This window comes from Fundulus heteroclitus, chromosome 22, assembly GCF_011125445.2.
Source record: "Fundulus heteroclitus isolate FHET01 chromosome 22, MU-UCD_Fhet_4.1, whole genome shotgun sequence".
NCBI lineage: Eukaryota > Metazoa > Chordata > Actinopteri > Cyprinodontiformes > Fundulidae > Fundulus > Fundulus heteroclitus.
In genome coordinates this window covers 36,548,945-36,573,480 of record NC_046382.1, presented here as the reverse complement: position 1 = coordinate 36,573,480, position 24,536 = coordinate 36,548,945, and the positions used below count along the sequence as shown (strand labels likewise).

General features: G+C 42.0%; 1 protein-coding gene across 1 annotated transcript in view; it reads left to right on the top strand.

Annotated features, from left to right (window-relative positions):
- Window positions 1-24,536, top strand: part of ehbp1 (EH domain binding protein 1) — a gene marked incomplete at its 5' end in the record, with an annotated part of 133,469 nt that overhangs the window by 4,515 nt on the left and 104,418 nt on the right. The window contains 2 exon segments of the mRNA XM_036126155.1: window positions 22,513-22,694; window positions 23,991-24,130. Coding sequence (XP_035982048.1) covers window positions 22,513-22,694; window positions 23,991-24,130 — 322 coding nt within the window.

Genomic DNA, 24,536 nt, shown 5'->3' with positions numbered 1-24,536 from the left:
AGATGGATTACACCCTACCTGGGTTTTAGGTTTTGACTAAACAGAATACATAAACACATTAACGCTGTTTATTTGTTTATTTTCCTCAAAAGTCGTATCACCACTGTGACATTCACATAATCATTCCCTGATATTGAGCAGCTCTACTTTACATGATGTCTAATCTTATCTTTACGTTGGAAAAAGAATGAGGATGAAAAAGAGAGAGGAGAGTCTGTCTGTGGTAGGACGAGAGCTTTCTGCTGCTTCACGAACGGCTTTGCCTAAAAATGTAGTCATTCTTCATGTCTAGAGTAATGGCAGCCTGCAGCTACCCTCTCCCCCAGCTGGTGGGCTGAAGCTGACGTGAGCGGGTCACATGCGACAGCCAGAGCTTCAGCTCAGAGTGTCGCTGCCCCCAACAGGTCAGTTCCACAAGCGAAACACTGCTCACCTGTTTAGATTGCAAACCTACCACCATCAGCTTCCGGGGTGATCGAATTTACCCGCTACCTCAGTTATTTACTTACATTTGGCCAGTGATGGAGGATGGTTTTGAGACACTGGATAACTGAGGAGCGAGAGATTTATTTAGTCCTGTTGTTGTTTGTTCAGAAACGGAACAGTTTTCTGCAAAGGCTTTTTTAAATAGCATCATCAGATTTATATTAGGCCTGTGTGATGTAGGAATGAAAAGCATTGGGCTAAGGCTCGGTATTTGCTCTCTCTGAATCACTTGGATCAACAGTTTTAATGTGGACATCTGCAATCTTCTGAAAGCATTGCTGTTGGAGGGAATTAAAAGGGTTGATGAATCTCTAATGAATGCTGCCTGATGTGACTTTAGACTGAGGTTACATCACTTGAGCTCAGCCAACGACCTCTGACCTCCGAGACTCCTCAAAGAATGTCGATGGGGAGGGTGGGGGGAACACATTAGGCGTGCTAACCGAGTGCACTGATGCTGTCGCTTCCTGTATACGTCAAAGTTAAGAATGACAGCGCATTGCTCCACCTTTCTGTTTTGAAAGAGACTTGAAGAGACAAACTGGTCAGCCGATGTCTTCTGCATGGAGCGTGGGAGAGGGCATAATAGGGAGAGAAAAAGGGCAAGTTTGAGGTTTTGCCTCTGTCTCTGCATGCCTGACTAATGACAGAAAGATCAAAGCCATACCAGGCTCCTGACGGCTGGAATGAAGAACGGAGACGAGGGAGGGATGATGGGAGGGAGAAAGTAACCTTACACCTTCACACACTCTGGCGTGGAGGGCTTATGGCCAACATTTGCAAGCACCAAAACGTGCACAGCTATTGATGGATAGTATGTAGAAATCATAATATCTTGATGTCTTTGCTCACTGATTGGTTCAGCTAGAGTCGCTCCCTACTGCTGGGCACGGTCACTTCCTTGTGAGCTGGTATGGAACAGATAGAAAGAAATAAAGCGCCATGTTAAGTTAGACTGACTCCCCTCTTCAAGGCTTTTTTTTCATATATAAAACCTTTACTGAACTGCTCTAAAATGTTTGGTATTTAGTAACTTAGATTTTAGAAACTTAAAATAATTTTATGTTTGAATGACCATGTGTCACTCCTTTGACCCAACACAAATCCACATACAGTGGACTAGGACATTTGATTCATGACTCAAGTGTGGGTCTGAGGTTCTACTCTATAGGTTTATATATATATATATATATATATATATATATATATATATATATATATATATATATATATATATATATATATATATATATATATATATATATATATATGGTATCTTTTATAGGTTGCAATGATGATGCAATAGTACAGATCTTTGATGAATTTTAAAAATAACTTGGATGCACGACTTCTTGTAGAGTTTTCTAATTAAACTAATATTTGCTTAAACGTTCCTTAGCAAATTGCAACTCAGCCACACTCATCTTGGCAGAACCAGTAGAGTTAATTTAAAAGGGCTGGGTTCCTGCTTCAGATCCAGCTTTTGGGAATACTTCACAAATTTCCAGAAATTTTGAGGTCAGTGATCTCCACAGCTAAATGTTATCTTATTTTCCTCTAAAGCCCGTCGGGATGTGGAATCGCTTTCAGTTGCGTTCATCTTTCAACCATCACTCGTCTAGAATTAGGACGTGGATCCCCATAATGTCATTCGGTTTAAGGAATATACCAGTACCACTTTCAGCATGCTGGTGAAGATTCTCAGTCATCCAGGTCAAGATCATTTAAAAAAAAAAGTACAAAAAAAAAACAAAAGTCCAGTTGTTTTTGTTTTTTTAACTTTTTTTTATATCACTTTCAGCAAACAGGCCCTCAGCATGCTGCTGCCACAGCCATGCTTATCAGTAGCTACAGATTTTTAAGCCTGAAAACCTCACCTTAACTCCTTTTAACACACTTCTTGTCATTTAGGCCAAAAATCGTTTCTTATCTGACTATTAGGCCTGCACAATATATTGCAAATTTATCATTATCACAATATTACCATGCATACAACCATCAAAGAACTGCTATAAATCTAAGCTAATTATATAAATAGCATGGCTCAGGCTCTATGTCAGTAATCTAAATTGATGCAGGCATTAAGGAGTCCTGGTTGCAACATTAATAATTTTAAGTCAATTTAATTTACTGTCAAAACAGTAGACACAAAAGCATGTGGAAATAATAACTTCCCTTGGTTTCTAGTGTCTGGTTAGACTGCCTTCTCTCTGTGGTCTGTTTGCAGTGCATCCAAAGTAGAAACATACTTATTGCTTATTTCATGTCTTCCTGATGCCATAAGTTTGCGTGTTCACTGGAGCAGCTGTAAATATCAGCTGGTCTTGAGGGCGTCGTATTTCAAACGCTGTCAGCCCATAGCGACATGAAACCTGCTTCACTGTAGACTTTGATCCTGGTGATCCAACAGTTTCCAGCTTTTGGAGTAAAGTTTGTGAACTGTGATGAAGAGCCATGCCCATGCTAAGATGTCAACTAGTTTAAATAAACACCAATTGAAACATTCAACCAGAGTCATGCCAGAAGCTTTTCATGGCAACAAGAAGCGCGTGGTCAAAGCACAACTAGCTGAGGGACATTTAAGAGATATTAGCCACATTAATGTAGTTGAGCAGTTGGGTACAGTTTTGACAATTGTAGAGATAAGTCTCAGAAAATTCAATCTTGTGTGTCTGGTGTTTTAAAATTAATTAAGGTGAGAAATCATTCCACCTTGAAAATAGAGCAGTTCCACTAGAAGTTTAGATCATGGTGAGATTAATGCCTGAGATTAGCGGGTCCAAACTTCCCACTATATTTGATCAGCGCAACATGTTTCTGGTGTCACTGGAGCAGATTGGCAGAGGTTGTAAATATTCACCACAAGAGGGCAGCCTAGCACAATGGTCTGCATAAAGCTTTATTCATGCAGCGGTAATCAAATCAGGTGGATCATGATTTGATGTAAGCTGAATGTTTGTAAATTCAGCCTCATTCGCCTCCACTGTCTCTGGTGTTTGGACATTTCTGACCGCTGGTCGACGTTATTAGGACGCCTGAAATTTGCCATTTGTTTCCCAACTGTGCTGGTTTGCTGATAAATTAGTAGACGGCTCTGATCTTCTGAGGCACCCCGACCACTGAAGTCTGGAAACGTGCCTCAAAGCAGCGATGAGTGCTGCTCTTAGTAGAAGGAACAGAAGAAGAGGAGAGGTGAGTTCTCCTGACCCCTCATCAGACGGCAGAGGAGAAAAGCGGAAGAATACGCCATTGTGCCCAAGCACTGAAGATGATGAAATTCAAGATCCCCACGCTCTGGCTTCGTCTTAATCTCGGGGCCCAACCTTGCGTTAGGCTAATCCCTCTCTGTCGAATTACTGGCCTTGTCTAGATTGTATTTTGTCATTGAAAAAGGTAGTGTCAAACACTACCTTTTTCCCTCCTCTATTTGTTGAGAGAGAGAGAGAGAGACAGAGAGAGAGTGAGAGAGAGAGGTGCAGTAGTATCTCTAAATTGCATGCTACCCTTGCCATTCACCCTTTTTCAAACAGCCACATATTATCAAAAAGGTGGGCAAATTGAGAGTCAAAAGATTGGACGGCTATATTTGAAGGCATTGTGCTGACAGGCCCTTTTGTGTGTGTATAGTGGCGGAGGGGGGGTTAATGCGTGTATGTATGTCTGTGTGTATTTTCTCTGCGTTTGCATATCAGCCAGAGCTGGAGATTGGAGACCAACTTCGCTCATCTTCAAAGCTTTGTGAGAGGATTTAAATACCGCGCACCGACACACGCAGAGGGCCGCTGCAGTTAAAGCAAGAAGCTATCATGTTGGAATACATTGAATATACAGCGATAGAGACTCCAAAGCCCACTCTCCTTGCTCCTCCCCCATCTTTTACCCTTTAAGTCCTACTTCAACTGTTTTTTTTTTTTTTATGTGTGTGCACATTACATCAATGTCACCAAGGACAGAACGCATTTCTGACCGTGTATGGATGCTCCGCCGTGTGACAGCCAGTCTGACACATGCATCAACATTCACAAATGTTTTTTTTTTAAACAAACACCAACAGTAGGGTTAGCTTTTTAATTCTTATTGTGCAGTACTTAGAGGTTAGGCTTGTCTTGTATATAAAAAAAAAAATCCAGTTTGATTTGCAGAAACAAATTTTCATTATTGTAAAGTGACTTCAAATTACCCTCAAATAACCACAGAAACAAGGCCTTTCAAATGTATTACTTTCAGTAAATACACAGAAAGTAGGGAAAACAAGTACTATTCCATTAACTTCACTCTGCAAATTCATATCAAGAGCCCAATTCCTACACCTTTTCCTTATTTAAGCCACTTAAAGCCATATGTAAATATTTCAGCTTCATCTTACATTTTTTTAATTGAGATGCTGTGATGCATTACACATAAAGAAAAGGTGTGCATCTCTACCGTAGAGACTGTGAGCAAAGATCCCTTTCTCTGAGTATGCTCCCAACCTGGTATAGTGTGGTAGGAAAAAAGGGAGTTACCCAAGATATTACCAGCAGGGATGCCCGTAATTGTGACACACAATCATTCGGTGCTCAACATGCTGTTTTGCCATGCTATAAATCAAAATCCTAAATTTAATGTTGGGTTTTTCCAAATCTCATTTATGTAGCACAAAATCAGAGAAGAGTAGGCAGCCTACATTCTTCAACATTAGGCACACCTTCCCAAACACACACCCTTTCTTTTCCTATTGTACCCAAAGCCACTTTGCCCCCCCACCTCCCCCTTCCCCTGTCTGGAACATATTACGTAGGCCAGTGGCTTGTGAGCACTGACTGGGCCTCGGGGAAGAAAAACACAATTATTTCAGCTCCGGGCGATGCTATTCACGCAAAGGTGACAAAAGCTGGTATGAAGTATGAAATCCCAAAAGTTTCCCCTGTCGTGGTCGACAAATTGGGATTAATTTGTGCCTGTGTGCACACGCACGTGCGTCGCCAAAAGTTTTCACCTCTGCTCATTTCCTTTTTTATTTTTTTTATACTTGTTAGAACTCAATAGGCTTCATTTATGTTGTCACAGGAAGCAGCAGGTTCACTCAAATTGTTTGTATGTGCCTGCAATGCTAATTTAAACTGAAATGTGCTTTATAGTTCAAAGCTTGGAGAGTGTACATTATTTCCTGTGTGTGTGTGTGGGTGGAAGAAGGCAGAGAGGTTTGTAGCATTTGATCACACATCCACCCACGATTTCCAAATTAATTTAATCTAATTAATTGCCGTGAGGAGAGAGGACAGATGCTTGTGATTACCCCCCACGCTCAGATTCCACCCCCCCCTATGCAGGCACACACGCCACACAGGAGGCACACACACATAACTACTGCAGCCGTAAATGCTCGCATGTTCTGCTGCTGGGTTTTGTTTATAGGCATTTTTAATCATTTAAATAAGAAAATAACTCTCTCTCTACCAAGCGGACATACAATATTTCTTATTCCATCTTTGTCAGCCGGAGTCTATATTTGGCTCTGTGTCCGGTTCGTGGTATGTTAGGGCAAATGTGTGGTTGTAGGTTGTAGGTGACTGTGGAGGCCGGGTGGTCCCTGCTGTCACCCTAATAGGCTTATTGGCCCCTAATCCACACCACACCACCCTGTCACATGGTCGGTCTGCTGACTAACTGCTGCCATTGCCATGAGCTTTCTGTGTGGTTGCGTTTCAGAGCAGGTGTCGTGAATGTGTGTGACCGTCTGGGCTTTTTCAGAGACATTTGCATTCTTTGCTTCGCATGACTCTGAAAAGGAAAACATTGTGCTGGTTATCCATTCTCTGAGGAAATCTGCTTCTTTTGGCATTTTTATCTGCTTTTAAGATAAAATCGTGTTGTTTCTTTTGTTGATTCATTATTTTTTAAATGTGTTCAGGAAGTCCTTTGAGGTAATCTTCTGTTTCAAGGAAGGCCCATCCTAGAAGGCGCTTGTTACAAAGCAGTGGCAGGCAATATAACCATACTAGACTTTATAGGATCAAAACAGCAGTGGTGGGATCGTCTGTAGAGTCTGTGCATTGCAGTTCTAGGCTTGTTTAGCCAGATCGGTTTCATCTTCTTCCTTTTTCTTCAGCTTCATAAAATAGCTTTTATGCAGACAAATTGAAGATGTTACTGTTTTTAATTAGAGCTCCAGTATAGGTTGAGTTGCAGTAATGGCAATATGCGCTATTGCAAACACTGCAAAGTGTCAGAGGTGTGTGCTGATCGTAATCAAATTACATAATCATATTTTTCAGCTATAGTATATCAATAGCATATTTTAATGCTACATAAATGAACTGTTACCCAGATGTGTGCAGTGCTAAAGGTGATCTGGTGAGTCTGTTTAACGTGTTGCCTGCTTGGACTTTCTTTAGCTAGCCAAAGGTCTGCACATAGTAGGCACAGCAGACAAAATAATAATGAGTCCAAAGGAGTTTCACAAGCATCTATTTTATAGCGTCAAGTTAGCGAGTAAACTGAGAGCGTTCTCTTCACAGCTTGATAATGAGTCTTATAAAGCTTATTAAAATGTACACTATTCCCTCTACACATAAAAACAGAACATTGAATGCCAAGTGCATTTTGTGTTAAGGCTGCAAACTGTAGTTCGTCTCTCCCATATTTCATTTTAATAAATGGCAAGTTTTACCTTCACCTTTTACCTAAATGCTCAGTATGCACCGCGAAAGAGAGGCTGTCATCCATCCAAATACCCCACTCGGTTACTGGTAGGATGATACTCTTTTTATGTACTCTCTTTGGTGCAGAAATGTCAATATTCTCAGAGACCTGGGTGAGATTTCAGGGAAAACATCATTTAGTTTAGTTTTGAGGCCCATTTATGCTTAAAGTTAAATAGGCAGGCACAAAAATCTGTCTTCTTTGTTCATTTCATACAAGTTGTAGTCCGTCATCAGGGAGGTTTTGGATTCTCATCTAGTGGCTGTTACTTAACAACCATACCAACTTAATAAACCGATTGAAACCATGAAGACAGCAACAGTTGATAAAATGCATAAAGGCAGCATAAACGGGATTTTATTTAAATTAAGAACCAACTTTATGTCATATAGTCATGTCTTCAGCAGTGGGAAACTCTGCCACAGAGTAGTGCCAACCTAATAAAGTATGATGTCGTCTGCATAAAGATGCACTTGAGTTGTAAATAAACTTTTATCATTAATGTTATTTAAAAATTCAAAAAGATGAGGCTTGAACGTTGTGCCTCAGGGCTAAATCTTTAACTGGGTTTATATCCAAGTGCAAAAGCTCACTGTGTTCTGTTTGAATATTAACTACACTTTGTGCTTAAATGATAATAGAATTGACACACATCTTGCGTTAAATTCTATAAAAAAAAATTCATGCATTTTAACACCGCCATTCACTTGCGGGTAAACCACAGAGCCACATGCTCCTCCACGCTATCGCTCTCTGCTTTGTATAGCTCTTGGCACGCACATCTTTATCTTTGCACGCGTGCCTGTTTTTGCTTACATGCCTATGTTTGTTAATTAAACTGATTAAACCGTTGCCCAGTTGAGGTAGAGCATTGCTTCTGTGCTTACCTAATTCATTTCATACTCTGTTTTCCCTGACTCTTTCATGTTTCCACACGTTTCGTCGGTCATATTTTTGACACAGTTGTTCTTGTCTCTTCATCCTATTTATTCTGTCATCTTTCGTCCTTGCGCTGCGCCTGTCATGCTGTGTTCTGTGTGTGTTCGTGAAAGACCCATATGTTTGCACTAAGTCCTGTGTATGCCATGTGCATGCAGCCTGTGTATGTTCAGGCTTGCGTGTGTGAGACTGTATTTGTGAAAGTGACTTGTCCCACTGGTCCGGGTTGTGACCTCGGCTTTCATCTCCTTAGTCTGGGGCTTCAGCCTCCCGTAGAGATTCATTTCCAGCCAACAACACGGCAGATGCCACCAGACACTACAGCAAACACCGACAGTTCGTTTGTACATATGTTCACCTTCTTAATTATCCAGTCATATATATACTTGTCACTATGTGACTGGATGAATTATGCATTTAATATATGCATGTCCTGTCAAGCAAAATGTGCTTTTTCTTTGTCCAAAGCTTCTACTTACACATGGGAAACATCATACCTGCATGCATGACTCCTTTCATTGATGATGGGGTTTATGTAAAGCTAACAGGAAATGTAAGACAACATGGTGGTTAGATTATGTTACCATGCTGGTACCAAAGATCTATGATAGACAGGATCTTTAAAAGCTTCAACTGAGAAAACGCTACGGGTGCAATGATGCATTCACCTTACAAGACCAGACAAAATACAGTTTTGGGTACATGAGAATTAGACAGCGCATGGTTTTACTTTAGAGAAAGTTATTTTTCATTTTGTTTTACTACTAGATAAAGGGTTTCAAAAGTCATACAAGCTGTAATTGGTGTAGAAAAAGCCAGCCTAGATTGATCAGTCTGCTGAGTATTCCAAATCCAAATGTTTAAAAAGTTAGGGGTTTCTTTAAATTTAACTCGAGGACTGCTATCTAATCAAGTGAGCAGTCTTTTATTTGACCTCAGACAATGCAACAGAGCAACACAACTACTACTTCAGTTTTAACGTGAAAACTAGTGACCTTATTTCTATCAGAACGTTAATGGTAGGTGAGATTTAGGACGGTACAGAGTGCACCAGCTTTCTGATGTATAGCGTCTTCTGAGGCTTGTTCTGCCAAAATATACATTACTGGTTTCCCCACATTCCCTTTTTTGTTATTTGTGGAGTTGTCCAGAATTTTCCATTATGACCTGGATGTTTCTATCACCTACCAGACCCTCCACTGTCATCTGAGTTCGTCCTCTATCACCTCGTGAATTTACATGCCGTCACCTGCACTTCTCTTCAGTTGACTCTAATCAGACTTTCCCTCCTTGTCTTCATCCTCATCTCAACCTTGTTTTTGTTGCCATGTGGTCCACGGCTACGGCGGGTGGCCAGACACTCCTGGTGGGAAGCGAGGCACAACTGTGAAGTCAGTTGCACAGTTATCTCCTCTGTCTTGGTTATTTATTTTGTTCTCTTAAGACTTAAGATGGCGGCTTGTGATGTAGACATGCCCGTGTGGCCAGCCAAACAGCAGCCTCTGCAAATCCCCCTGTTTATCCACAAGCTTGACCCACTGGGTATGAGTGGGTGGCACATACGACGGGCGTTCCCCGGCGATGGTGAAAGGGTATCTGTACATGCATGCAGGTGTCTGTGATGAACTTAGCTTAAACTTGTGTAGGTTGAGTCATTCCAGATTATCTCTTGACAATCCGCTCCCAGTGAGTACGTGCGAATGCCTGTTTGGATATGAAGATGCGAGGCATTGAACCTGCACACAAACTCAAGACACACACACACACACACACACACACACACACACACACACACACACACACACACACACACACACACACACAGACTTCCTGGCGAGCAGAGGCAGTTGTTCTGCTAAGTGACAAAGAATAGGGGTCTTGTGATGTCCTCTGATGCCAGTGCTAAGCCAGCTACTGACAGTTATACTGATCCATAACCGTGATCCTGCTTTTGATCTTTGGATCACACCCAAAGAGTTGCAGGTGAGGAATTTCAGTTTTACATTTAATCTGAATTTGCAAGGAGGAAAGAACAATGAAATGGTGCAACTCCTGCACTGTTAAATGCAGGAGTTGCACCAAAATGTTTTCTGTCAAACCTCTTACAGCCAAGTTGTACTAAAGCTGATACAGTTTTTCAACTGCACCCCCGACCCCTTCCCCTTTCCTCCAATTCAACCAAATATTGCTTCCATGCATGGCAGAGATGGCCGACGCATGCTAAGGATATCATAAGAGCCATTTTAGGTCGCATGTAAATGCACATAAATACAATTTGCAAACTGTATTGTTCTTTCATGGAGGGAAAAAAAAGAATTTCAAAGAACAAGCGCTCAACCATGCACCACACATACATACACACACAGCGAGGCACACCAGCTTCTTATCCAATCCCTCCACTAATTCCCTCTTGGTAGAAGGTGTTCATTGTTTCTCTTTCATTCTAATCTCTCCTTCTCCTTTTTTTCAGAATCCATATTAGATTCTCTTTGAGTTGGTCACAATCAGAGGCAGTGGAGCAGAGCATCACCCTGCTAATGCTCTTTGTCTCCCCAGATTTGTCACTTAGCATGGAGAGTACACCTTTGTCATGGAGCAGGGTGGGAGAGAGGCAGACTCTCACTTGGGGCAATTGTTTCTTGTCAGAGGCCATCTTAACCCCCCTCCCCTCTCTCTCCATCCCCCTTAAGCAAATCAGCTTTGCCCTGGATTAGAGCCCTATCATAGCCCTGTCAGATCTCAGCAGCCTGCCAAAAACCGCTAAAACAAACAGATCCTCAAAGTTTGAATTGGATGCATATTGTTTGGAAACACCATGTCTCCTCCTTAATATCACCACCTGATATCTCTTAAATATAGATGTTCCAGTCAGATTAATCATTAAAACTCTTGAGCTTCTTAGCATCCTACGTTATCTTAGAATTAATCTAGAACAAGATTGAGCACCATTATCAGATGGCCATCACAATACTGTTAAAGAATTTGCTTTAGATATTCATCGTTAAAAGCGTAGTTTAGTTTCTATCATTCAGAGTTCTGACATTTTTCCCATGAATGTATATAATCTAATTGGCATTTGAATGTAAAGTATTTACTCAGTTGGTGTTTATCCGTAGGTTACTTCAATAGACAATCAGCAAGATGCTAAAGTAGTAATGTCACTACTATTTTGGCCTCTCGACAAACCATAAACAAAGGAAAAGAGCAAATTAGTTGTGTTCCAATATGTATTGATAAAAGGTCTGCTATCAATTCATGTGCAACAAATACACATCCCTTAAATCCTGATTTGTCATCTACACTAATTTTGTTTGTAAAAAGTCAACTAAAATAGGTATCTAACTAAGCCTGACCCAGTTAAAAACTGCAGGTCCAGTTCAAAACCCTGGTTCAAGAGAATCCACAATCCAAAAAACTAACAGTGTATTAACTTCATTGGATTGATGTATTAATGAATATTTATCTGTGGGTTCTCTGTCAGTAACTCAAGATCCCAAAGGATTGGTAAATTGGACATAAATGTCAACTTAGATTTATCCACCAATGGGGAAAAAAAGTTTTAATACTTTGAAGCGAACTTTGCATCCTATGGGCTGGACACACGTGGCGCAACGTCGCTCCCTCTCCATTTCCTATGGGACTTGTGCAATGAGGTTGCTTACCCTCCTGCAGCCAAGAGACCGGCAAAATTCATGCGTGTGAAATTTTAAGCTTGTACACATGAACGTGCACACGCTGGCTTGAGACACAAGACAATTGAACAATGTTCAACTTTTTTTGCAGCGTCTTGGCAGTACAGGTTTGTCACCAATCAATGATAATCCCTTGTGCTGTTTCCTTGTCTGTAATATAGGATGAATCCCGTTGTTTTTTGCTTTTGTAGAGTAGACATAAGCGCAAGGTTTCAGTCAATTCCAGAAATATCTTCTGACTCTTCATCCTCGTCGGAAAGCCCTCCAATTTCATAACCAATTATCATACAAATTTCTGGGAAACAAGTGATCCAACGGCGGGATTTGAAAAGCTGCCGTCTTGTCCCGTGTGTTGGGTCTTCACTGCGGTGGTGGTGAAACCATTAGTCGCTGTCGTTGGTCGCTCCCTGTGTGTCAAGCCCATAAGTCAAAAACCCCATAGTTTATGATTCACTGAAGTCCCCGGTCTTTATCTTACTAAAGTTCTTGTACTTCCGTTAACTAAAAAAACAAACAAATCACATTTCCCTGCTTGCCCTTTAGCTCCACCCACTGATACACTGTCAGATGACGACTAATGATTGTCAAACCAACCCATCCCTTACATACCAGTTTAGGCTTTCTACTCCTACAGTGGAGTTTTTCTTAAGTCACGGGAAAATACATACACACATGGGCACACAACATTTCAGAGGTCCAGTGTGAATCTGTGGGCTTGATACCCAAACTGCTGCTTCATTCACAGAAGGTAATCAATCCCAGATTTGGCTCCTCGGGGTATTGGATCAGCGATTCAATGTGTGTTGGGGGGTGTTATTGGCCATTTTAGGCCTCTATGATGACCAGAGATGGTAAAATGGCAGGAAAAGTGATGAGCAGGCGCTTCACAGACCAGGAGTGAACTCCAGCTAATCCCTTCAACCTATCTCGCTCTGTGTCTCATCGTCCTCCTTTCCCCTTGTACATTCTGCCTCATTTTCCCTTCTCTCAACCTCTTTTTGTCACACTAACAGTCGTCTTCCTCTCTCGTCTTCTTTACCGTTCTTTCTCCATTTTTTGGACCTCCTCCCTTCATTCCAGCCAGCTCCTCCCGCGGCCCTTTCTCACCCCAGCAGAAGTGCAGAGGCAGTGCTTTTTCCTGCTGGTAATTTATTTTCCCATTAGCCCCCTGTCTGAAGTGCATGCTCTGGGTGTGAGTGTGTGTGTAGGGTGGCACTCAGGGCCGCCCAAAAGAAAGACCCAGAAAGTAGAAAAGAGGAGGGCACCCTGGACGCACTGATAAGACCAGAAGGAGGGAAGCAAGCGAGATGGAGGGGACAGAAATGAGGAGCGCAAGTGAAGACAGAAGATATCAGCTTGCTGTCCATCTAAACATTTTAACTTGTTTAAAAGTTAAAGCAGTCAAATAAGTTAAAAAGCAGAAGATAGAAACATTGGGATCTCTGATGCTGTAATGACTAATTGATCCCTAGAATAGTCCACAAACGGAAAATATCATAAAAAATATAAAGTTTCTCCACTGTGCCTCACTTAGAGCACCGGTTTCTGTTTTTCTTCTATTTTGGTTCAATTTATCAAAAAAAATTGTTGTGACAACAGAAAACACATTAATCCCCTTGGGTTGTCTAAACTGTAACAAGCCTCTGTTACGGTTTTATTTTATGTAAAAATGATCCTAATCTCTGCTGTATAGCTGGAATTAAACGAAAGCAAAATTCAGGTTGATGACAGCAGGGGTCTAACAGATTAGCAAGGGTGACATTTTGAATGATTGATATCAGCTGCTGCAGCCCAGGGACACTCTGTGGATCATAAACTGCAGTTAGCAGTAAGGAAAATAGGAGAATAAAAAAATCGTCAAAACATTTATATTTTGGATTAAATGTGTGTGCCCAGCTTTACTATGAACTAGTGAGATATTGTACTTCAGGTTACACAAGACAGACTCACTGGAGTATGCTGTGTTCTCAGCAAGGGCTGAATCTATTCGATATTAAAGAAATTGCACAGTCAATCAAATAGTCTATGAATCTAACAGATGTTTTATGCCAGGCTTTTCCAGTTTTTAATGGAGCTTCCCACTGAAATCTGCAATATTTGCTGTGCCTCCCCCTTTTCTCTATGCACACACACTTCCCCACTTCAATAGATCATTTCTTGAATATTAAACTTTCCAGAACGGTCCTACATGCACCAAGTTAAAGGCTTTTTCTTTTTGCCGTGGTGCAAAAGAAAGCCCATTGATAATCCCAATACACAGTATTTCTTCAACATCAAATCAACATGACTGGCTGGCAAGTTCCTCGTAGTTACAATGAGTCAGAAGACTGCACCCATACAGTTTCTTTTGGCACTAGTGGCCGTGATTAAACAGTAATCGGGGTGAGAAAAAGGGAAAGACATGCAGCAAATGGCCCGAAATCAGGAATCGAACCCAGGACTTTAGCCTCTGGTGCCCCTGCCCCTGTTCCAGCAACCAAGTCACCCAACACCTACACAGTTTTATACATGGACTTAATTTCCTCTTGGAGATTGTTGCAAATCTCTACATAATATTTATTATGTCAACTGAAAATTAGTCGTGTCGCGATCATTAATGGCCGATTTCTGTGAAAAAATGTGTGATCGGTGTCTGCCGATAAATGTATTTTGTTGCTGATCACAAAACGCGATGAATTGTACCTCATACTTTGCAGCGTTCCATGGCCCTACGTGACGTCTGCCTTGTGAACCTGTGAGTGATTCAATTCAATTCAATTTTATTTATATAGCGCCAATTCATGAAACATGTCATCTTGAGGCACTTTACAAAGTCAAAATCAATCATATTATACAGATTGGTCAAAAATGTCCTATAAAAGGGAACCAGTTGATTGCTTCAAAGTCCCGACAAGCAGCATTCCCTCCTGGAGAAGCATAGAGCCACAGGGAGAGTCGTCTGCATTGTCCATGACTTTGCAGCAATCCCTCATACTGAGCAAGCATGAAGCGTCAGTGGACAGAAAAAACACCCATTAACGGGAAGGAAAAACCTCCAGCAGAACCGGGCTCAGAGCGGTCATCTGCCTCGACCGACTGGGGGTTACAGAAGACAGAGCAGAGACACAACAAGAGAGACAAAAAAGCACAGAAGCACACATTGATCCAGTAATCTGTTCTACATTAGATGGTAGTAGCGGGTGAGCCGTCCTCTCTGGATGATGTCACGGCTAACAGAACTCCAGGCCAGGTGTACCTACTATGAAGAAAAAGAGAGAGAGCAAAAAGTTAAAAGCTGAAATGACAACAGTCATTTCAATGTAATGCAATGCAAAACTGGAGAACAGTAGAACTCAGAGTGAGAAAATATACCCTGATGTCCTCCAGTAGCCTAAGCCTATAGGAGCATAACTACAGAGGTAGCTCAGGGTAACATGAGCCATTCTAACTATAAGCTTTGTCAAAAAGGAAAGTTTTAAGATTAGTCTAAAAAGTAGACGGGGTGTCTGCCTCACGGACCAAAACTGGGAGTTGGTTCCACAGGAGAGGAGCCTGATAGCTAAAGGATCTGCCTCCCATTCTACTTTTAGAGACTCTAGGAACCACCAGCAGACCTGCAGTCTGAGAGCAAAGTGCTCTGTTAGGAACATACGGGGTAATCAGAGCTCTGATATATGATGGAGCTTGATTATTAAGGGCTTTATACATTAGAAGAATAATTTAAATTCTATTCTTGATTTAACAGGAAACCAATGATGTAAAGTCCTGCAACACATGCAACGGACAATACCTCCCAAGGGAAGCTCGACAAAACAACGCAACCAATTTAGTACGATATTTAAAAAACAAGCACTGAGAGGAGTATTGCGTTTTTGAGGCTCACTGTAGAGAATGAAGAGACCTAGACCGGTTAGACAGTAGTTAACGCAACCCACAATGCCAACACTTGCCCGTATGAGCGTGACAGTCAGAAGGCTAAGCAAATAACCTGAAGAATAGTTTAATTAATCTGGCTGAATGACCAGCCTCTCAGTGGTGGAGATCCTGTGCTGTACCTGTCCGTGACCTAAATGTTTCACAGATGGAGCCCTGCCCGAGCTCTGGTGTTCTCAAACAGCATCTCACATTTACAGAATAAACACAAATCACTTCTCTCCAACATAAAATACTATGACGTCCAGTTAACTTACTTTAGTCAACAAACACTTAAAACTAAGCTAGTAAACTTCAACTGAACTACCAAGCAAAATGAAAATGAGGAAAACTCAAACTACGTAAAAAAGAGAAGATTATGAGACTGAACCCAATAAATTATGCAGCAATATAAAAACATGTTTTTGTCTAAATTAAGGTGATTTTTGTAGTTCGGTTTTTCAAGATCACATGGCCAGTAGCACTTATAACTAAATAAAAAAAAATGTAAGGCCGAGCCATGTGATCGGTATCAAAATCGGCAGCATAAAACCTGGAACATACCTGCTGAAAATGCCATTTCAAGCATTAGAAATGAGTTCATATTGCACACTGTGGCTAAGCTTATTTGGTTTTCTCTAGAGTAATATTTACCTCTCATTTGTTTAAAGTAGTCTCAAAGTAATGTGATTTTCTCTCTGACTGTCTTATCTCCTATGTTCCTCTATTGCTATGTTGTTAGCGTCTCTATCGAGACATTAATATTTCTAGAAATTGATCTGGCAGTGTTTCAAACACTAGACTAAAAGTAACTATTCTTTTAAAACAAGACCAATTGTACTATTGTAATTAGTTGTCAGGTCTCATCTTTTACTTTGGATTCCTCTTGTCTTATTTTTCACCTTCATTTTACCCTGGACCAAGAAGGCGCTTTGCAAAAGTTGTTTTCCCTTTTTGATTTTTGGTTTTTAATTCACACCTTGAACACAATGGGGTTTTCTAGTGTGGTAAAATCCGGTCGACCCGTTTTATCTGCACGCATGAACGTGGGACAGATTGAATCTCTGTGTACGTGTATGAACACACAAGACGAGCAAACCATTGGCACAGTTCATTCCAATATTAAAACTATTGTTATTGTAATTCCCATAACCAAAGTGATAGTATTGCAAGCCTTTTATGTCTATTGTTGCTTTTAAAATACACATAAACACACAGCTTTCGGGGGAAAAAGGTAAATCCTCAAATATAATAGTAGCAGATGAATAAATTGGCCTTAATCTCCGGCTGTGTCTGTGTGTGTGTCCATAATGCCCATAGTGTGGCATTCATAGATGGTATGTAAAAAGGCCTGCCTTATCAGTTATCAGGGGAGGCCAAATTGACGCTGAGGAATCCCTCCATTGTGTGCGGATTCAAAGAGAGATGTGAGCGCATTGGATGTCTCCATTTCCAATAACTGTGACCTTGAGGCAAGAGGAATAGCACCTCCAATCTGCTGACGGTTGGCTTCAGACACAGCCTGCTGATTTTTGGGTGGTGAGGTGGAGGGCTAATTGGTGCTGGCTGTGGATTATTCTGTAGGCTAAATCGAGTTTGGCTGTAATTGTTTCTAAACCTTTTGAATATAGATTACAAAGGAGCTGTTGCATTGCTTTGTGTGTGTGGCGTAAGTTGTCTTTCAAACAGTTATGTGTTCAGTAAAAAGACAGATTTGTGCAGAAATAATGGAAACGATCAGGTTGCATGCCTCTGGATAAACTGTTCTAGTAGGACGTTTAACAAAAGCAACAGGCACAGTGCTTCCCAAAAGTATTCACACCCCTTTTATGGTTTCACGTTTTGTCATTACCAGAGCTGCGCAATATATTGCAAACACATTGCAGTCGCAATATATCAGTGTGTCCATTGTTTGTGTCACAAAGGAGTGCTAGAAGTGCAATAGCTGTTGGCTAATATGCTCCTGATCAAAATCTTAAGGCTGTCGAAAAGAAATGGAAAGAATTAGCATTTTGTACTATTGGAAGTTTCAAGTAGAGCTTCACTATCATGAAGGAGAAATGGGAGTGAAACCTTCTAAACATGCAGTTTATTCAAAACAAGCTGAAATAGGCTGTTCAAAAGGTAAAGACAACAGCTTTTAAAAGCCAAAATCTGCACAAAAGTTTGGATTCCATGTCATTTTAGGTCAAGTATTCAGAGTAAAGAGCCCTCTGATGGAAAGAGGCAAAATGCTCCTGATACAGGGGCTTTCTCCTTCAGTGGAACGATGGAGCTTCAGGTTGTGCAGAGGCATCAAACAGCAGCTGGATATGTAGAGATGTTGCAGCGGGCACCCTCCTGACTGAAGGCCCTCCCTCGTCTGTGTGGTTATGACCGGGCTTTTCAACAGCACAGTGTTTCAGTTCACAATCTCCTCTTCTTCCAGGAGAATAACGTCACTCTTTTGGACCATCCTGCATGTTCCACTGATCTAAATCCCATCAAGCAATATTTAGGGATGGATGGCAAGGGAAGGTTACAGAAATGGACACCAGGCAGCTCCAGACTGTGGATGTCCTCTGTGAAGCCACCTTCCAGCACTTGGAGCAACGTTCCCACTAGCCTCCTGGAAACACAAGCAGCAAGCTTGCCTGAATGACTGTTTGAAATGATCAGCTTCAAACTTAATTAGCTTCAAACATAATGCTAATTCCTTTTAACCAGCCTTGAGATTATGATGTGCATAAAGGTTTCTGATAATGATTTTACATGCAAACGTTAACATTTAGCCAGTTGGAGAGTCTCCCAGCAGCCAAGGCTCACACCGGACACATTGCCCGAAAACGTCACGTAACGTTACAATAAAATATGTTAAAGTTTGTGGGCTGCACAGTGATGAAAAGTGAAAAAGTTCAAGCACAGTATGAGGGTAAAAAATGTTCTCATCAGTTGTCTCGAGCTGTTGCTCTAATCTACTCTTTATTTGGAGTACAGTTGACCTCATCTTGTCCCTTCTTCTCCAGTTCAGCTGTGTTTTGTTTTATGGTAGCAACAGGCTTAAGTGAGATAATCATCTGCTTGATGTGAAACCAGCGATTCATCACTTATCACCCTTGTAATAACAGAGCCATGGTTTAATCTTCTGCCTTTGTCAACAACTTATTCAACATCAACGTACTCGGTTCGCTTTATTACAAAAGGATGTTGGGCAATATTTATAAGCAGCCATGGAGCTGACAATGGGTCTGATCATGCAAGCTTAGACTTTTTGGGCCTGCAACATATCATTTTCTATGAAATTAATTTATGTGCATACACACAGGCGCATATATGTGTGTGTATATAGTCGATCAGAGGTGGTTATCAGAAAGGATGTGACTGGGGGATCTCTGATAAAAGCCAATTAGTTGATTGATGTGTCGGTGTGCATCGGGCACCAAGTGTCTTCGTTGATCACGTGCTAACGGTGCCCAACTGTGGGTGTGTGCGCGTCTCAGACCGGGACTAAACAAAGCCACGTTCCTTTAGCACTCAGCCTAATTAATCCATCTCTCAGCCACAAAGGCGTCCCTTCCCCTCCTCTTCTCCAGCATGTCCCATTGGCATTTTAGGGCAGAGGGATTCAGCAGGGCCCCCGGGCACCCTCCTGCCCTGACCCCTGCCCCCCCACCAGGGGAGCATCTGTGGATCGATCCGGGGCCAGCTGGCACTAAGGGAAACTGGTCCTCTAAAACACAGTCCACCTCAACATGCACTCATCCGCAACAGAAGTCACTTGTTAAAGAAAATGGTTGCTGACAGCAACGTTAGGGCAGGTCTGGGGCTTGGTGACTTAGTTCGCCTGTATAACCTGTTTTTTTTGTTGTTTTTTTCTCCTAAATTTTAAGCCTCAGCCTTTAATGACACAAAGCAGTTTTAAACAGTTGCAGCTAGGGAGCAGCAACGAGCTGTCACCCCCTCTCCTCTGTCTGTCTGCTCCTCGCCTGCCCTTCCCTCACTCCCACTGACACACACACACACACACACACACACACACACACACACACACTCACTCATATAGTCATTCTCCGGGCTCAGAGAAAGAGCATATTGATAGTCCTATCCTCTTTTGTAATAAATTAAACTTCTGCATTGTCCTTTCCTTTCATTTTACACATCGTCACATCCTCCTAGTGGCCCTAATCCGTGTTACTTCCCACACCTTCTCTCAAACACACACACGCAGTGATTGACAAGTAGCATCCGGGGAAACGGAGAAGATTTCCATTGTTTTGCCGCCGCCGCCCAAATCTGTCGAAACGGTTATTCCATTCTTTCGCTGCAGTATTTGCATATCCTTAACTATTTCCCGTTTCTCAACAACCCTCCTCCCCCTATCGCCCCAAACTGCTTTCCTAAATCCCCTCTTCTTAAGTGTTTGCCACATTTAGCAAATTCATTCATAAAGTATCTGCATGCGCTATTAGCTTAGTATAATAGCAGAGGGTGTAATCTGCAGGCGAGGAAGAGGTAAAAGGAGAGTTTCCTCTTCTTATCCCTCTCCTCTCATGGGCTGTTCTTTGGACAGTTCGGCTTGGCGCCGTCGCAGTGATGCGTCATTATGTTTTCGTGGCAAAAGCGACAAGGCTCAAATGTCAGCACGAAATGTCAAGTGGCCTCGCTAGTGAGTTGGTTGGTTTCTTCTTTCCATTTAATCATCGGTTCGAGCACGGGGGACGGGTGGAGGAGAAGAGCAGGAGGAGATGGGAGAGATGAGGAGGCTGAAGGTTAGATTAGATGGACAGTCGCATGTTGGTGGAAGATGGAGGAAATGGGAAGCTGGGTTGAAATAGTGTTGGAGAATGTAGCTCTTGATGCTAGGGCCCATTAAAGGTTTTATGGATGATGTAAAATTGTTTGAAGTTTCTCTGCTTGTAATGTTCCTTCTGAAAGACGGGTCTTTATTAATTAGCATTAATATGTGCAAAAAGTGCACTTTTGTGACTCTTGTCAGGTGGATTTGGATTTTATTTAAATGTTTTTTGTTGCGTTCTCCTGTTTGGAAAGGATTTTAGTGTCGGGCCTGATTTTAATTATTTATTTTCTCTCTCCAAGTTTCCCGGGTTGCTATATAGTTTAATTAAAATATTCCCAGATCTGGTGTGTGAAAAAAAACCAAAGCGGATTTCCAAATTTTATTCCTTGTTCTGTCCTGCATGTCCTTCCATCAGTCAGTCTATCCATTTGTCCATCAGATCACCCGTCCTGTTCAACCACCCTTCCATGTACTGTGTTTTCCCTCCATCCATCCGTTTATGCGTTTGTCCATTTATCTATCTCTGTCCATCTGTTCATTTATCCCTCCATCAATGCCTCCATCTCAGGTTTGAAGCCTAAACTCTCAACAAGAACCGCTGGTATATTCGTCTTGAGCGTTTATATTTCTGCTTTAGAAATAAGCAAGAAAATTTGTGTCAGGGAAAATACAAAATTTTGACCTGAGAAATATTTAGGAAGCCCGACTTTATGTCTGTAGGATTACTATAGTTAGTTTATTCATCATTTGTAAGTGGACGTACAGGACAGCTCTCTGTACCTCTTCACAATCCTACGCTGAAACTTTTACAGCTGACCTGTGGATTTGTAATCTCTGTTTGTAGCCTGAATACTTTATCACCTTATTACCAAATGCTTTACCTCTCCGAACTGATACAGTTCTGTGTGGATATGCCTCTGAGTGTGTGTGTGTGTGTGTTTGAATAAATAACCTGCAGTCCTCAGCGATAAGGCTGAGATTGAGTTTTCCCCCACAGTGCCAGAGCGCCTGAGGTGAGTGTGTGGTTCTGTGTGTGAAGACATCAGGAAAGGGCCAACGTAAAGAGCTCGTATCGGTTTATCTGGCACCCGTGGCGGAGGGTACGTGTACATGTATATGTGCTCTCGAACTGGTGTAGTGTGAAAGAGAGCTGGCCGCTCCGCTTTGTTCGCTGTTGTGCACACGAGAGGATGAATCCTCAGAGCTCGATGCACGGCTGAGACAGGACGCTTTTTTACTGTGGCGGAAACCCAGTGTCTGCATCCGTCAGTGTGGCGGCGTGCCGTTCTTTGACACCCGTGCAATAAACCCAATGCAGACATGGAGCTCAGCTAAATAGACATTTAGAGAAGAAAGTTGTGTTCTTGTATTTCTTTGTCAAGCAACGTGTGTGTCCTCCCTTCAACACTGAGATCCTTATTGTGCTTCCTCACAGCTTTATCGAGTCTTTTTGAGCAACAAAGCAGTTTTCTGTCAGAGAACCGGAAGACGGAAAGCATTAAGAGGACGCCATTTTTATGTGGGCGGTGTCGGTGAACCGGTCTGGTGTTCGATCCCCCGCACTGACTTTCTCTGTCGTTGTGTCCTTGGGCAAGACACTTCACCCGCATTGCCTGCTAGCGGTGGTCAGAGGGCCCGGTGGCGCCGGTGCATGGCAGCCTCACCTCTGTCAGTCTGCCCCAGGGCAGCTGTAGCTACTTACATAGCTCACCACCGTCAGGGTGTGAATGTATGGGTGAATGACTGTAGTGTGAAGCGCTTTGGAGGTCGTCAAGACTACAAGTACAAGCCATTTACCATTTATACTTGAAAAGAAGCACAGGAGGAGTGCATCAGTGTCATTTAATACATTTAATAGGGAACATATGAGGAGAGGATGTTAAATCGACAGTAAGAAGCTGCTTTTCACTTTTTCTATCTGACAGCAAGATCGCATCCCCACTGCTAATACACAAAGCGTGCTCTTTAAAAAGCTCCTGTCAGGGCGGTGTTGAGAAGGAGCGACTTGGGTTTTCCTAACTCTAACGCATTGTTTGTCTGCAGGAGTCTCCGTCGGGACGGAGGAAGGCTTTAGCCACCAGCAGCATAAACATGAAGCAGTACGCCAGTCCTATGCCTACTCAGACTGATGTCAAGCTCAAGTTTAAGCCCCTGTCGAAGAAGGTGGTGTCGGCTACCCTGCAGTTCTCTCTCTCCTGCATCTTCCTGCGGGAGGGAAAGGCTACGTAAGTATGATCCGTCGTGCTGTGTTTAATAATAGGCGAACATTTTACTGTACCCGGGGACTCGCAGGTTCCATTTGAAAATCTTCTGCTTCCAGTTAAACTTTGCGGACGCTTTCAGTCGGCGTCTGGCTGTCATTCATCACAATATGATAGCTGTCGCTTTGATTTGAAACTTTCTTCATTTGAAACATTTCCCTTCCCCCTGCATGCGAGCGCAGCGCCGAGGCCTTTGTTGTGTGGCGGGCAGCGGGTCGATGGCGCGTAACCCTTGTTAACCCTTCTGGGAATGATGTCGACCACACACAAACAAACCCCATCACACCAGTTCAAATGAGCCTGTGAGCCTGGGAAACACCAGACACAAAGGGGAAAGGGAGAGAAAAATACAGCAATTATGATGGAGCAGTGATATCAGGAGATGGAGGGGAGGGTTTGGAGACTACGTAAAATACCAGGAATCACGTGGAGATGGTTGCATTGGTGTGGAGGCTGGAGAGGAGAGGATCAGGTTCAGTAAAAACACTCAAGTGTTTGGAGGGACTTTGAAGTTTCGGATGTTTCTAACAGAAGCTTGTAGAAAATATCTAAAATAATTTTTTTTAAAGGCGAGCAAAAGTAAATACAGAAAAGAAAGATCCAGAGATGTCTGTATTACTATTACTCTACATTGATACCCATTACCTTTCCAGACTAGGAATGCCCCAATCAGATTGTTGTGTGCCTTATACCAATCTGAGCCAATTAGGAATGCTTAAAACACTTTAAATCAATGCCATGTAAATGCTTAAAGACTCAGCAGCCTGATAGTAATACTCTTAATTTTCCTCAGTAATAACTCAACCATGACGTTTCAGATTTTGCTGTATTTGTTTTTGACTGTGACACTTATTTTTCACCAAAAAGTCGGTAGGTAGGGAAGGCTTACGTTTCTGCTGAGTTAGATTTATGATATCTGACTCAGCACATTCAGCTACAATCTTCTACAAAGACTAGTTCCTCTGATGGCGCTTTGATGCTGAGTTGTTTGCTAATGTGCGCGCTTTTTAATGCTAGCATGTTTTGTCTCCGTTTTGTGGCAGCCAAGTCTATCAAAGACATGCTTCTTCGTGAATGGCCTGTAAAAGGGCAAGAACCACTTTGATGGTTAGGGAAAACCCAGGTTTGTTAGGTTTGAACTCTAATGTGCATGAGACGAGCAGTAATGCAGTTCTGCTAAAGGTATAATACACGTTTAGACTTTGTGTCTCTTTCCTAAAGTGTTTTTAGAGTCTATAATCCAAAGAGTTTCTGTTTCAGTGACGAGGACATGCAGAGTCTGGCCAGCCTGATGAGCATGAAGCAGGCCGACATCGGCAACCTGGATGACTTTGAGGAGGAGAATGAGGAGGATGATGAGAACAGGGTTAACCAAGAGGAAAAGGCCGCCAAGATCACAGGTAGAAACGGGAAAAGCACTTTTTAAATCTGGGATAAGGGACAAAAATATGGGTTTCCTGTATCAGAGAGGATTTGCTATTATAGCAACAACAGCATTCCTGGATGGCTGGCTCTGTTCCTAATGTTTTATCGCTACTATTATCTTTCTTTTTATTTTATTTTCAGCTGTATTTTGTCGTTTCCTTTGCTGTATGGACGGCACCGACGATAGAAAATGATACCCCGGAGATTCAATAAGATTCAACTGTTTGAATTGAGCTGTAATTTAAAAAAGACACTTTGGATCAAAACAGTAAAGTGTGAATGTAATACATGACAAATGTGTGTTCAGGACTTGATCCAAATTGGTTGTTTAATCGTTTTTGCATCATTTTGCAAACTAAAACCTTGTTTTCCTGTGTGAAA